The following is a 14489-nucleotide window of genomic DNA, read 5'->3' as shown; positions in this document are numbered from 1 at the left end:
AAAAAAAAAAAAACACAAAAAAAAATCCACAAGAAAAAATATACATATTAACATATACATGTACATGCGCACACACACCTGATTGGAAAGGGAGAGAACTGCAGCTGATTCAAATCAGGCCACTTGGTGGAGAAGAAAAACAGTAAAGGAACCAAATGAAGAAATGGGTTTTGTTTGTTTTTTTTTTTGTTCAGAGTTAGCTCCCTTGTTTTTTTTCTTTTGTAACTTTGATACCATTTTGTGAATCTTTTGTTCATTTTTTTTTGTTTGTTTTAAGTTGATTTCCCTACCCACCCCAAAATGTTTAATGTTATGCCTTTCGTTTTTAGTTTTGGATCACAGATGGCGGTAGCGGTGGTACAAAGATGATTTTATTTTCATGTTATTTGGGTATTTTCTTTTTTCTTTTAATTATTTTTTGTTTTTTTTGGGGGGAAGTAAGTTATGACAAGATGCCATGGGGCAACCCAAATACTTCCTCAGGAAAGTTCTGTACACTAAGGAAGAAATAAAAATGGAGTAGAGTTCTTCGATATGCCAGAAACAATGAAACACATACAATGTGAATCAAATGGGTTCATTTCCAGATAGGAGGAAATGAGTGTGGTGGGGAAAGTATGATTATTTCTTTTTCATTTTTTTGTTTTTTTAAACACTTGATAATTTTTTTTAAGTTGCGATATTTATATCATTGCATATATTTTCTAAGTGATCAATGAATTTTTTTTTTTTTTTTTTAAGTACTAAAGAGTACATTTAAGATGGTTATCATTTTTTAAAATCCCTCCCAACACTTTTATATTTCTTATTTCTTCTTTAATAATTTCTTCTGCTCTTTCTCCTTTGCTTTGCGTTCCTTCTCCATCTGTTTTCGCTCCTTCTCCATGGCCGACTTCAGCTCTTTTATCTTCTTCTTGATCATCGTCCGGTCATTACTACTGTTCACGCCCAAAGCCTTCAAGAGACACGAAAGAAGAGGAAAGAAAAAAGTGAATGAATAAAGAACGAATAAATTTGCACAACAAAGCAGTTTATGATAAAAATGCACTGGAGGAAGGGAGTTAGGTTTTAAATGACATAACTTAAACAGTCCCATCCCACCTAAATTAAACATTCTAAAGCTTTATAAATATTAAATAAAAAATAATACAAGAGAAGTTCCAAAAATAATGCCTTCTTTTTTTTTATTATTCTGCTTGAATGGATCATTTTTCTTTTAATTCTGAAGAACAATCCAAATTTCTTTTTTTTTAAGACAATTAGAAGAATACCCGCCCCAGTACAAGTAAATTAATTCTTTGAACAGAACAGTTTTATGTCTACTTAAGATTAAAATGAAAATGCTAGTAAATCTTTTTCTAATGCATTAATGCCAAACTATGATGGATTTTTGTCTTCAGCATAATCACATGCTTGGTCCGATTTCGCAAATTATTGTACAGAGTGTCTGTCCATGTCACCATCGGCAACTTCTGATGTAAAAAGAAGTTTCACGACACTATTGTCAGTAGCGACACTCAACACATGTCCAAAAAATCTGAACTACCATTCCCTCATCTTGCCCTCAATTGGTACGATGCCATAGCATCTTCGGATGATGTCATTGCAGCTGCAATCCTGTAATCTAATTCCTTAGATCAAGAGGAGTATTTTGGTTTCCATAGCAGCAAATCTTTATTTTGCTTTCTTCATCAGCAGCAAGCACTCAGAGCCACAAAAGTGATGGGTCTCACAACAGTTCAGTAGATCTTTAATGATTTTGCAGTGACAGAGGATGCTGATGTTGGTGTATCATTTGAGCCATGCCACACTGACGCCTGCAGCGCTATCAATGAGGATGTTAGCCTCATCACTTAGTATCAGGCCATGATTTTTAAGGCATGCTTTCATGAACGATCCTGTCTGTCGACTTGGATGGTGCTATGTTCCTCTGATTTACAGTTAAGTGGTCTTAAAAAAAGAAATTGAAATTTAGAGAATCTTGTTTAATTGGTGCCTAATACCTATTGTTGAAATTTCAAAAATCAAAGGTATCTGAGTTTTCACAAAGTGTTTCCAACCCTTCTTCACTCTGTTTGCACAGAACTAAATTAAACTAAATATAATCCACACTATGGACTAGTGATGGGACGATTCCAATATTTCACCAGATTTCAATACAATTACTGATTACTAAATTCACGATTCCAATAAAATTATTAATGTCTATTCTTTTAAATATAGAGTTGTTTTTTGGGAGGAATAGTTACTGCATAAACCATGCATTATGTACATATAATTTTCTAAACGTAGAAATACATTTATGGAGATGATCTATAGATTTTAGTTCTGATAGTTTAAAATAAATATTTATCATTCATACCGACCAGAGAAAAGTAAAATTTAACCAAAAGCAAACAAATAAAAGAATCAGTTTTGGCATCGGAAATTAAACAAATTTTTCTGATTTCTGATTCCAATTAATCATCCCAACACTACTGCACACCCTTATGCTTAGCAACTGTGTTCCAAAATTCATGATGATTAGTTAGTATAGGGCAAGGAGATATTTTATAAATTTAAATCATTTTAACAATTTTACATGGTTTGTTTATTTGACACTTATTCTTTAATTTGGAAAAATTCTCTTGAGGATTAGCATAAAAAATTAATCAGTTTTGTTATATCATCAATTAGTGGACAGTGAAAACGCTGCTTATGGAATCTATAAGAATAAAGAGCAGTTGTCTGTGTGCATGTATGCTTGCTAAAACTAAAAAACAACACAAATACTCACAATTTTTTTTTTTTTTTTAATTGGTATTGCACTAGATGAATAATATCTATGATTTAAAAAAAAATTATTCATTCTTTGATCCTAAACTGGTGCAGATTTCGTCAGACAGTACATAATCTGGCTAGAAAAGAAGCCTAAATGAAAGAGTTAATTCCCTTACAAGTTGTCTGTGTGTATGCATATAGAGAGAAGAATGGGCAGAGTAGAAAGAAGTGGGCAGAGTGAGAGGTAAATGGGGGTAGGAGCAAAGAGTGAAAGATAAAGACAGAAGTTTTAATAGAAATGTTACACTTTTGTGTCAGGTGATACTGGGTACCTTTGCTAGTTTATATATATAAAAGCGAAAATGTATGTATGTATGTACGCTTTTCCTCGATGTCCACAAAAGGCTTCTTTCAGAGAAGCGCTCGCTCGGTTCACAACTTCTTAAAACTTTTTATATCATCTATAAATTGTAATATCTCACACTTAACCATGGAGCTCGCCTGTCTATTTAATTTTATTAACTTTCAAATGTTAATTATTTGACATTTCCCGCATCGGCACGCGTTACATTCGGTTTTCGGTATAAACAAAATGCGAAACTCAACTCTAATCACTGGCCGAAAGCCAGTGGTCTCTAGAGAGCTAAGTAACGTTTGGTCAATGTCGACTTTGTCATATCAGACGGTAGCTTACATTTCGAGACGAGGGAGCGGGTTTTTAAAAACAAACAAACCGATTTATTGACCTCATTAAAAACTGTCCCGCACAAAATGCTAACTGCTGAATACTTATCGCTGTCACGTCAATCAAAAACGCGCACCTGTTTTTTTTTTTTCACACTTTACTATTTTCCAACTGCACGTCAAGGCTTCGTTTTTTTTTCACGGGCACCTGTTTTTTTTCACACACACACCTACAAACACCCGGGCAACGCCGGGTACCCCTCACTAGTTAGTAATAAAATATGCAATCCTTTCTGCAATCGAACAATATTTGATACAAATAAACTTAACTCAATGCCTGACTCATCTACTCAGCATCAGTCATGCTTGTTTTATCACCGTTCAATAATATGCAGAGGTGGGATACTTTGGTGATTGTCTCATCAGCAGAAGGTGTGATCTAGAATATGCTTCACTCACTAGGACCCTTCAACTTTTAGCGGTGAGATTACTTCAAAGATAATGTCTATCAAAACAATCTCCGAATTACACCTGAAGTAAAGAGCCAGCCATTATCAGTACAGTGCTTAGAAAAAACTTCAAGTTCAATGTAAACAAGTTTTTGTTGAGCCGCCCCATTAAATAATCAAATCCTACTCAATTTCCACTACTAATGATCACTAAGCCGTTTTCTCAGTGACCATCGTGTACTTGTTCACCCTTATTCTCAAATGGCTTTTAGGTTTTGATATGTGGCGACTCCCTTGTAAAAAAAAAAAAAGTGACAATTTTGCAAGTCATACCCAGGTGTAATTATCATTGAACAGCAATAAAACAAAGACTGTTGGATATTAATGAATGGAACTTGGTGGACATGCCAGACAGACAGTTGTTTATTTGTACCAAATATGGTTTGATTGCAGAAAGGATTGTGAATTTTATTAACAATTCCATAAGTAGCATTTTTTTTTTTTGGTGGGGCATACCATGTGCACATTTACTAATATAATATACCATATAGTATATCATGTGCCCATTTACTAATATAATACACCATGTACCATATAGTATACCATGTACACATTTACTAATATAATACACCATGTACCATATAGTATACCATGTACACATTTACTAATATAATACACCATGTACCATATAGTATACCATGTACCCATTTAATAATATAATACACCATGTACCATATAGTATACCATGTACCCATTTAATAATATAATACACCATGTACCATATAGTATACCATGTGCACATTTACTAATATAATATACCATGTACCATATAGTATACCATGTGCACATTTACTAATATAATATACCATGTACCATATAGTATACCATGTGCACATTTACTAATATAATATACCATGTACCATATAGTATACCATGTGCACATTTACTAATATAATATACCATATAGTATACCATGTGCACATTTACTAATATTATACACCATGTACCATATAGTATACCATGTACCCATTTACTAATATAATACACCATGTACCATATAGTATACCATGTACCCATTTACTAATATAAAGTTAGGTATGTGTATATGTTTATATATTTGTGTATATAGGATTCACTCCTAAATTAATTAACCGATCATCATAAATTTTGGAACACTACTACTGGTAATGTTAGTTTCGTTTAGTTTTATGCAAAAAGGGTAAATAGAGAGCGAAACGTCTTTGTGAAAACTCAGATACCTCCTATCTGTGAAATTAATTCTTTTCTTTTTTTGGAATTATTTGTAAAAGATTTCAGAGCACAACTACTCATTTTAAAATTAAAATATTTCAGATTTGTATTAAATTTGATCCAGTTATTAGACACCAATTAAGCAAGATTCCTTTTTATTGCAATTACTTCTTAAACCCCATTAAGCTTAAAGACTTAAATTTGAAACTTTGTTTTTTGGAACCAAAATGATATAATGGATTTAATCTTCATAAATTCTGTCTCATTATATATATACAAACACACACACACACACACATATATATATATATATATATACATACACACACACACATATATACACACACACACACATATATATATATATATATATATATAGCTTAACTCATTTTAATCTTTGTCATAACTTTTAAAAAAGTATATATAAGAAGCATTTGTGCATTTTAGTTTTTGAGAACAATTTTGTTTTCATTTTTGGAGACTGTTACTCGGGGGGGGGCAGATTCAAGAATTTATCTGAAAATGTTAGTTTTGCAATAACCTTTTAGTAAAAGCAAAACAAACACTAAATTAACAGAAAAAAAACATTATCTGAACATTTAAATTTTTTTAAGACTTTATTAAATAAATAGAATTTCAAAATAAATTAGACTTGTATTTTTTCTGAAACGAATCAAAGTGGCCATCTTCCGAAAATTGTATATAAAAAAAAACTTTCCTATAAAATTAAACTTTCATAATACAATCATTAAAATTTAAGAACAGTTTGGAACAATTCTTGAAAAGTTTTTTTTTCTTTAAACTTTTTTTTTTTTTTTTTTTAAACAAAATTTAAACTTTTGTTAGGAAATCTTGAATTTTATTCTGAGTGGAAATCTAATAATGAAAACAAAAAAAGTGTCCTCAGAAACTAAAATGCACAAATGCTGAGAAAAAAAAAGAAATTCTTTTAAAGACAGAATTTAATGATCCCAAAGTGCAGTTTTATCCAAACATGATTTTTTTATGTACAGCCAGGCAAAGTAAAATGCATACACGCATCGAAATGTTATCGCACAAAAGCATTGCTGTAGATTATGAAGAGACTTTCTTTGACCAGAATTATTTTCTTGTTAGACTAGAGAGGATAGCCTAATTTTGTTTTTACTTCTAAAGTAGCAACAACAATAGAGTACTAAACAAATGTTCTGGATTCAGTTTTTTCATCAAGCAAACAGTAAACTAATAGAAAAACAAAAATGAACATGTAATGAATTTAGTTTAGCTTCATTGCGACTGAAACACATCCAGAAAGTCTGTATGAACATGAGGGGGGGGGGCACAAAATGAAGCAACGCTATATGAACTGTCATGTTTATGAATTTTTTAGATGAGGTTTGGTTATTTGCATTATTTCAATTTTTTGGACTAATGTTCTCATCTTGAATGTTATTTTCACAAAGGAAGAACATGTGACATAGCGGATAATTCAGTTGGTAAAATTCAGTTGTAAGTTACACTTCCCTGGATATTGAAGATCAATCCTCAAAGCGAGCAACACTCAAAATATATTACTTAGGATTTCTACCCAGTCATGGCTGATGGAATGAAAGCATGCTATCCCATGGATTAAATAAAAGGTTTCTTCGACAAGATTGACCTGAAGAAGGTTGGCGGTTACATGGAATGAATCATGAAAATAACATGTAAGATGAGAACATGAAACGTTTGATATTTTACAAAGTTATTCTTTGGTCTTTGTTCAACTTTTGTTACATTTTAACAGGAGTAACAAGACTTCTGGAAAATCATGTATATACGAGGGGCGTGCAATAAGTAATGCCCCTGACCCACTTCCCATAGCAGTAGAGCAACAAAACTTGGCACGGTTATTAGTCTTTCTCTACATAGGAACCACCCAGAGTTATGCATTTCTCCCATCGTTTGATGCAGCTCTGGAGAACATTTTTGTAGAACACTCCAGGTTGGTTCTCAAACCACGATGTGATTTCAGATATCAAGACTGCATCATCTGGGAAACGCTTTCCTTTCAAAAACAACTTCATGGCTGGAAAGAAGTGAAAGTCAGAGGGTGCAAGGTCAGGAGAGTAGGGAGGATAGGGAAGGATTTCATAACCACACACCCGTGCTTCTGATCTGGCGACATGCGAGTTGTGGACCGGAGCGTTGTCCTGCAGGAGAAGGGTACCTTTGCTGATCTTGCTCCGCCTCTTGATTTTGATAGCTTCCCTTAATTTCCTCAAAAGTGAAGCATAATAGGCTCCTGTAATTGTGGTACTCTTTGCCAGGAAATTTGTCGTCACTACTCCGTCCTGGTCCCAGAAGATTGTGAGCATGACCTTGCCAGCGGAGGGCTGCACCCTTGCCTTCTTTGTAGGTGGTGAGTCCAAGTGCTTTCACTGCATTGACTGGGCTTTGGTCTCTGGATCATAGTGATGGACCCAGGTTTCATCTTGTGTAATCAGTCTTTTGAAAAACTGACTCATCTTCTTGGCACATCTCCAAATTTATCCTTGAGCACTCGACGTGTTCTCGCTTCTGGAATGGTGTGACAACCTGGGAATCCATCTGGCAGACACCTTATGCATATGCAAATGGTCATGAACGAAAGTTTCCACAGACCCTGTACTAATCTTGACATCTTTGGCTATTTGGCGAATAGTAATGCGCTGATCTTTCAAAATGGCAGCCTCAACTTGACGGACAGATGCCTCATCAATGGCAGAAGTGGGGTGACCAGGTCTGGGAGCTGTTTCCACAGACTTCCGGCCATGTTTGAATTCACGATGCCAGTGTTTTACAAGGTCATATGATGGGGCATTATCACCATAAGTTTCTTTCATTTCATCAAAAGTCTCCTGTGGTGTGCGTCCTTTCAAATACAAAAACCGGATCACTGCTCGACATTCAACAGGCTCCATTTCACACCTGACTCAGTTCAAACACCTGTAAAACAGAAACCACAATTAGTTCAGAGCTGTAATTTGCCACATAACCCGTAGAGATATAAATCATTGCACATGCAAAATTTCAGCTAGATCAGACAACTGGAAGTGGGTCAGGGGCATTACTTATTGCACGCCCCTCATAGATTAAATGAAGCGGCATGAGTGGGCTAATGGATACAAAAACAGACTATAGAATCAGCAAAGTGGTGTTTAACTATTTAGACGTATAGTGTTCATTTCACTTAAACCATCAAAAAAGGAACAAGATTTTACTATTTTTAGGTAATTACATGTAAACATACTAAGAAAGTGGATAGAAAAAAAAAATTATTTTAAACTTTTGTTTAAGAGGAGGAGAGTCACTATTGCATATAAAATGATTTTGTCCTAAATTCTCCCTATATTAAAAAACAAAAATACAGAAAAATCTGTATGATTTACTTACCCGTGACAAAACGAAAAAGTCATATTCCAAAAATCACATAAACTGATCAAGTAGTTTTATTTTTTAACCAAGAAAATCATTCTATGAGCAAGCAAAAAGTAGTTGTCTTGTATGGCCATCCTAAAGAAACCAGGGTAGATTAATCCACAATTCAAACTTGCAATTTCAGCCTTGTAATGCCTACGATTTCTCAATCGCTTAAAATCACTTAAAAATGAATTTCTTTATAAAAATAAAACTTCATCAATTTATGTGCTTTTTGGAATATGATATTTTCATTTATACACCATACACATTTTTCTTTATTTTTGATTTTAATACAGAGGAATTTAAAACAAGAATCAATAAAAAAGCTTAAGAGTCTAGTTTAACTTACTGTTTTGCCTATAGCTGAAAGGAAGGAGGACATAAGTTCATACCTACTCCATGTTGCAAAATGAGCAGCAGAAATAGAAAATAGACGTTGCAGAGCAAAGAATACAGAATCAGCAAGCCAAACCTGTGATTTCTGATACTATCAATTTCAACAAACAATGCAGGTCTTGACCTCTACAGCCGGTGATGCAACATTCACTAAATCATGATGTATTATTCCAGTGTCCACAGAGAGTGAATCATGTCAACATAATTTGATTTATTTGAACATTTTATCGCAGTTTCATGGCTTATCTTTTCTTCGGAAGTGGATAATATATTCCTAAACAATATACACTTTGTTTTTGTTTTTTTTACATTTCACATTTCAAATCAACACACACAAAGAAAAAAAAAAAAAAACCCTAACAGATACATATTATCTATATAGATTTAAAATCTATCATTTCGATATAAAAAAATTCATATCTAGGTATTATAACATTATACAAAAATAAAATGATACAAGAATATATTTTTTTTTACAGCTGACAAGGAGAACATTTATTTCAAATAAAAAGTTAATGTACTCTGCTTGAAACACTTTACGTGTGTGTATAAAGCTAATTTATAGAAAGCAATACAATACAGAACAGAAGCAAATTAAGACAATGGTGGAATAAGCTATGCAGATTCTGTCTTTTATCAATTCAATACGTATTTTAAATTATATTTTATACTTGCATTGTGTTCTTACTCGTGTCACTATAGTCAGATGGAAGTTCCATATTGTATGATTTTGGGGGAAAATTACCCTTTTCAAATCTCTGACTCCAGTTCAAATGTGCATACAAGAGCTATTGTAAATGTGAGCAGTTTCACAGAAATTAAATCTTTTTTTTAATGATTAAAAAAGAAAAGAAAAATTTAAACCTTTTCTCAATCTTCATTACCAATCAAAAATGATAAAATGGTTGAAAATATGCTGCTACAAAAAAAAAAACAAAAAAAAAACTGCTTGTCAATTCAATTAAAAATGGCATATATATATATAGGACACCAACTAAAATATTATATAAATTAAAGAATTAACATATTTCAAGTGTTTAAATGAAGCACTTTACATAAAGCACTTACCTTAAGCTTAGCGCCATCTATTAAGAGAAGTTCTTTTCCACCAATCAACTTGTCTGTGAAAGACTGACTATATTTATCCATTTCCAAACTGAGCAACCATTGGTTAACGTGTTCTGTGTTCCACTCATTAATAGGACAAGACTGATACTGATTTATACGTCGATTTGTTGCATTGTCCTGAGAAAAGTGGAAAAAAAAAACAAAAAAAACTTTCCATTGAAATACTCATTTATGTGTAATAGTTATACAAAAATAATAAAATTCAATCGCAATATATCTTAAATGTTTAACAGATTTCCAATGCACAGAGACCGAAGAAACCAATTATTAAAACAAATGATTCCAATTTCCTCGCATGTCAGTTCCAATACTTGCTTGGTGAGGCTAAATACATCAAAGCTTGATGAATCCCTAATGATCAGTCAGCCTACTTGGACATGTTCAGAGGAGAAACTCTGGGATGAGAAAATGAAGAAGCTTTGAAATGGAGGGTTGAAGAAATGTTGGACGACCTAAGAAAACTTTGACACAAACCATCAACAAGGATTTTAGACGTTGAATGGAATTAAGTTTCAAGACCAACAAGTTTGGAGACAAATATTGCATATTGTCAGAAAACACCAATCCCCAGGTCAAGAGAAATAAAATGATGACAAATTAAATATCTATATATATATATATATATAAAAGGCAAATGTGGCACACGCATTTTTGTATGTCCAAGAAAGGCTTTTTTTTTCAGAGGGTTCTCCGTGGGTTTACTATTTCTTGGAACTTTTTACATACCATGTAGATTGTAATATCTATGATTTACGAATGCGCATCGCGTCTAGATTTATTTATGTTGACTTTTACAAAATTCTTGCCATTTTGGCTTCTCTAGTGTTGGTTTGGCTTTTTGTATAAAAGCGAAACTAATCTGAAGCGAAAGCAACACTCCCCAGCTTTCGTGCCGGGAACGTCCAGAAAGCAATAAAGCTTTGCTCAATGTGGGGGGAAACTCCTTATATCAGATAATTGCTTTCATTTGAACACTCCTCCTTTTAAAGTGGAGCTGCTGCTGCACCCCCACCCCCCACCTTAGCCCCTCCCCCCACCCCAAAAAAAGCTGCCTTGCAGTGAAAATTGAACGCAGAATTTCATTTCCTGTATGGCGTGATATTTGACCTAATTGAATTCACGCACACCTGCCACTTACATTTATAATCATTAAATTAAAGTGCTTTTCAAAGTGCTTTTCAGTTATTGTCCCTTCGTGGGCGAGCGGTAAGTTATCAGGTTTTTTCCATTCACACTTTCTGTTCCCCCTCGGCCTCAGCATTCTGTGTTCGATCCTACCTACCTACCACAACTTTTTAAGTTTAACATCGTTTTTTTTTTTTTTTTTTTTACATCATATTCGCCATTTTTTTTTTTGTTTTTCCAATTTTTTAAAAGAAGTTTAACATAGGGTTATTACTTCGCCCAGTTTTGTTTTGATCTACCCTTGCCCCCTCCGACACACACCTCCAAACACCCAGGCAATGCCGGGTACCCCCGCTTGTCTATAATATAAATCTAATCCTTTTTGTTTAAATGTATGCATGTATCTTTGTAGGATTGTATGTCTGCCTAAAACTTTTGACAGAAGTGATGGATTTTCACGAGATTGATATTGTTTTGAAGCTCGAATTCCTTCACCCTCAACTGGGCACTTTTCTATAGAGAGGGGTCGTATTTTTTCACCGATCTTTTCAAAAGTCATCCTTTCTTTTCGATTGACTAGCCTTAATTTAAACCTTTGCCACTTCCAATTTGATGATGGACACATTTTTCACATTCTTTTCCTTCTTCACAGTATGAGTTCAAGCCTGCCTGCCTACTACCACGTTTTCTTTTTTTGGCTCAATATACATCAAACACACGGGCAATGCAGGGCACCCAGGCTAGTACTGAACAAATAATACAAACACAACTCGAAAGCTGTACAACTCAAAAGCTGTACAATTCTAAAATTCAATAAAAATACAAAAACTATTTCCTTTAATATTAAATCACTGATTTCTTCAGGAATGAAATTAATTTAATGCCAACATATTTTCTGCACATTTTCAATCTACCTACATCCCATGTAAGTTTTCATGCCAAGAATGTTCAATTCAAACGTTGTTGCTCCAATCTATAAACACAAAAAGAGCATTAATACAATATTGTTTAGTTGTGTAGCTAGTCGTTTTTAAAGTAGACAAATGTTTCAGAATAAACGAAGTTGATCATGTATGATGCTGAAAAATAAGTGATGAAATGAGCATATATCACCAAAGATTTACCTCAAATCATCATCTCTTCTTCATTTAAGGTACAGACCAGTGTGAACAGTGCCAGATAACATCCTATGCCTACTCTATGTGCAGTCCAAGCAAAAAGGTCAACATTAGTCAGGTTGCCTACAGCTATACTGCTTATGTAGAAGAGCCACATCCTCCTTGGTCCACCACACTCAAGCCTGGGATACAAAAACATTATCAAGTTGATGCAAGAGATGGCACACTGTAGATACGCAAAGTGCATAAGTCATCCATAATTCTACTAATACCAAGTTTCTAATGAAGTACACTTGATGGGATCCTTTCTTTTTAAGTTTACAGCCGTACATTCACCTGGTCAGAGTATCACACCAAAGTCGTTGCAGATCAGAAGTGTTTGAGGCACATGCTTCGCTGCCAAGCACAATGCCAGAGCAAACACAGGTAAGAATGATTTTCAATCAACTTGTAAAATATTGTAATTTTGTTATTATATATATATATATATATATATATATATATATATATATATATAAAGAATAGTGTGACAAAAACTAATATATTTCACATATCAAAGAAGAAATTGTAATATACTGAGAAAATGGTTGAGGTCAGGAATTAAAAGCATGCATATGGCGTTCACCTAATGGTTTTGTTAGCTACTTATTACATATCCAAACCCTATGATAGCCATAAAATCATTGAAAAGTCTATAAAAAAGGGAGACAACTTAGAAAATTACAGAAATAGAAGTAATGAACAAAGTGAAAATGTTTCCTTATTCATTCTAATGAGTTTTGATCATATTATCATGATAGACTAAATGCTATTGTAGTTTCATAAAATAAAAAATTATCTTTCTATATGATGGTAGCTTCAACACCATCCAAACCAACAGAATATTTCACATTATTTCCTTTTTATGCTGTGAGTATTAAAAAAAAAAAGCTGAAATCAAGATGAATTTTCCAATCTAAGTCCCCCATAGTGTGTGTGTGTGTGTGTGTGTGTGTGTGTGTGTGTGTGTGTGTGTGTGTGTGTGTGAAGAGTAGGGGTAATTTTCGTAAACAACTTCAATCAATTTCCACGTATTTCGTGCACATGTGGGGAAAAAGGAGACAGGATGAAATAAAAGTCATCTACCTTCACTACCCGTCTAATGAATTATTAAAATTTTCCAGTTGCAAAATTTACATTTTCAGTTAACAGAGAGAACTATCACAAGAGGGAAAAGGAAGTCAATACAAGAAAAGGAAGAGAGAAAAATAGGAAACGATAAAGATGAAACGAACGAAAGAGGAAAAAGAAAGAAATAAAATCCAATATAAGGAAATAAAGCTTATTTCTTATTTAAAAAAAAAGATCTGATTTTGATTAAAATGTGATGAGATTCATGAGATTCTAGCAGTTTAATCAGAAATTCACATTAAAATAAGTGGGGAACTCGCATCTCTTTTCATAAAAAGGGACAGAAAGTCATTTTTGACGAAATAAAAATCATATAACCCTTCTACCCTATAATAAATTGTTTGATGTGTTAGCCTTCATGGCAAAATTAACATTTTCAGAAAGAACTTATTAAAAAGGGGAAAAAGAAGGCAAGACAAAACAAGGAGAAAAAGAGGAAAAGAAAAAGAGGAAAAGAAAAAGAGGAAAAGAAAAAGAGGAAAAGAAAAGCGAAAAGAATAAAAAAAAAAAAAAACTCGTCCAATAGTGATAAAAAATATGAGGTAAGACTTTAAGTAGTTTTTAGAAGTCAGATTATTTCTTTCAATTTGTTGCATCTTATCAAAAGTCCATACAAAGTTTCAGCTAGATCAGTTCAGTAGTTTCTGAGAAAAAGTGGAACAGACCGATTAGGAGAAAGAAAATACAGATTAGACACTTACCTCTGCATGGGCAGGTGATGGGCTAATGTTAAATGAATATTTATTTGATTTTGCTTCATCGTTTGGCTCCGATACCATATATGAAGACGAAAGTGTCTCATGAGATGTAGACCCTGCACAAGAATATGATCAAGATATAAAAAAAAATTTCTTTTTGAAATATTATACTTTAAAAGTAAAAACACTTATACATCTGCAGACAAAATCAGATTTTTATCTATTCATTCAATTTAAAAAATATAGACTATTATCAATTATATATTAACTCAAAACTATTGTGCCTGGTG

The 14489-nt window shown here is 33.3% G+C and overlaps 1 protein-coding gene across 27 annotated transcripts in view; it reads right to left on the bottom strand.

Annotated features, from left to right (window-relative positions):
• Positions 1 to 620: 620 nt before the first annotated feature.
• The window catches only part of LOC145303571 (uncharacterized), a 612784-nt gene continuing 598915 nt past the window's right edge, over positions 621 to 14489 (bottom strand). For all 27 annotated transcript variants that reach the window (XM_080145085.1, XM_080145093.1, XM_080145097.1 and 24 more), the window contains 3 exons: positions 14203 to 14315; positions 10029 to 10205; positions 621 to 955 (listed from right to left, as the gene is read on the bottom strand). In XM_080145085.1, the coding sequence (XP_080001211.1) occupies positions 806 to 955; positions 10029 to 10205; positions 14203 to 14315 (440 nt within the window). In that variant the 3' untranslated portion in view covers positions 621 to 805. The remainder of the gene's footprint in view (positions 956 to 10028; positions 10206 to 14202; positions 14316 to 14489) is intronic.

Source organism: Euprymna scolopes, chromosome 19 (genome assembly GCF_053919585.1).
Source record: "Euprymna scolopes isolate OS-2025 chromosome 19, ASM5391958v1, whole genome shotgun sequence".
NCBI lineage: Eukaryota > Metazoa > Mollusca > Cephalopoda > Sepiida > Sepiolidae > Euprymna > Euprymna scolopes.
Note: the sequence above shows the minus strand (reverse complement) of the source record. Positions and strands in the feature narration are given on the sequence as shown.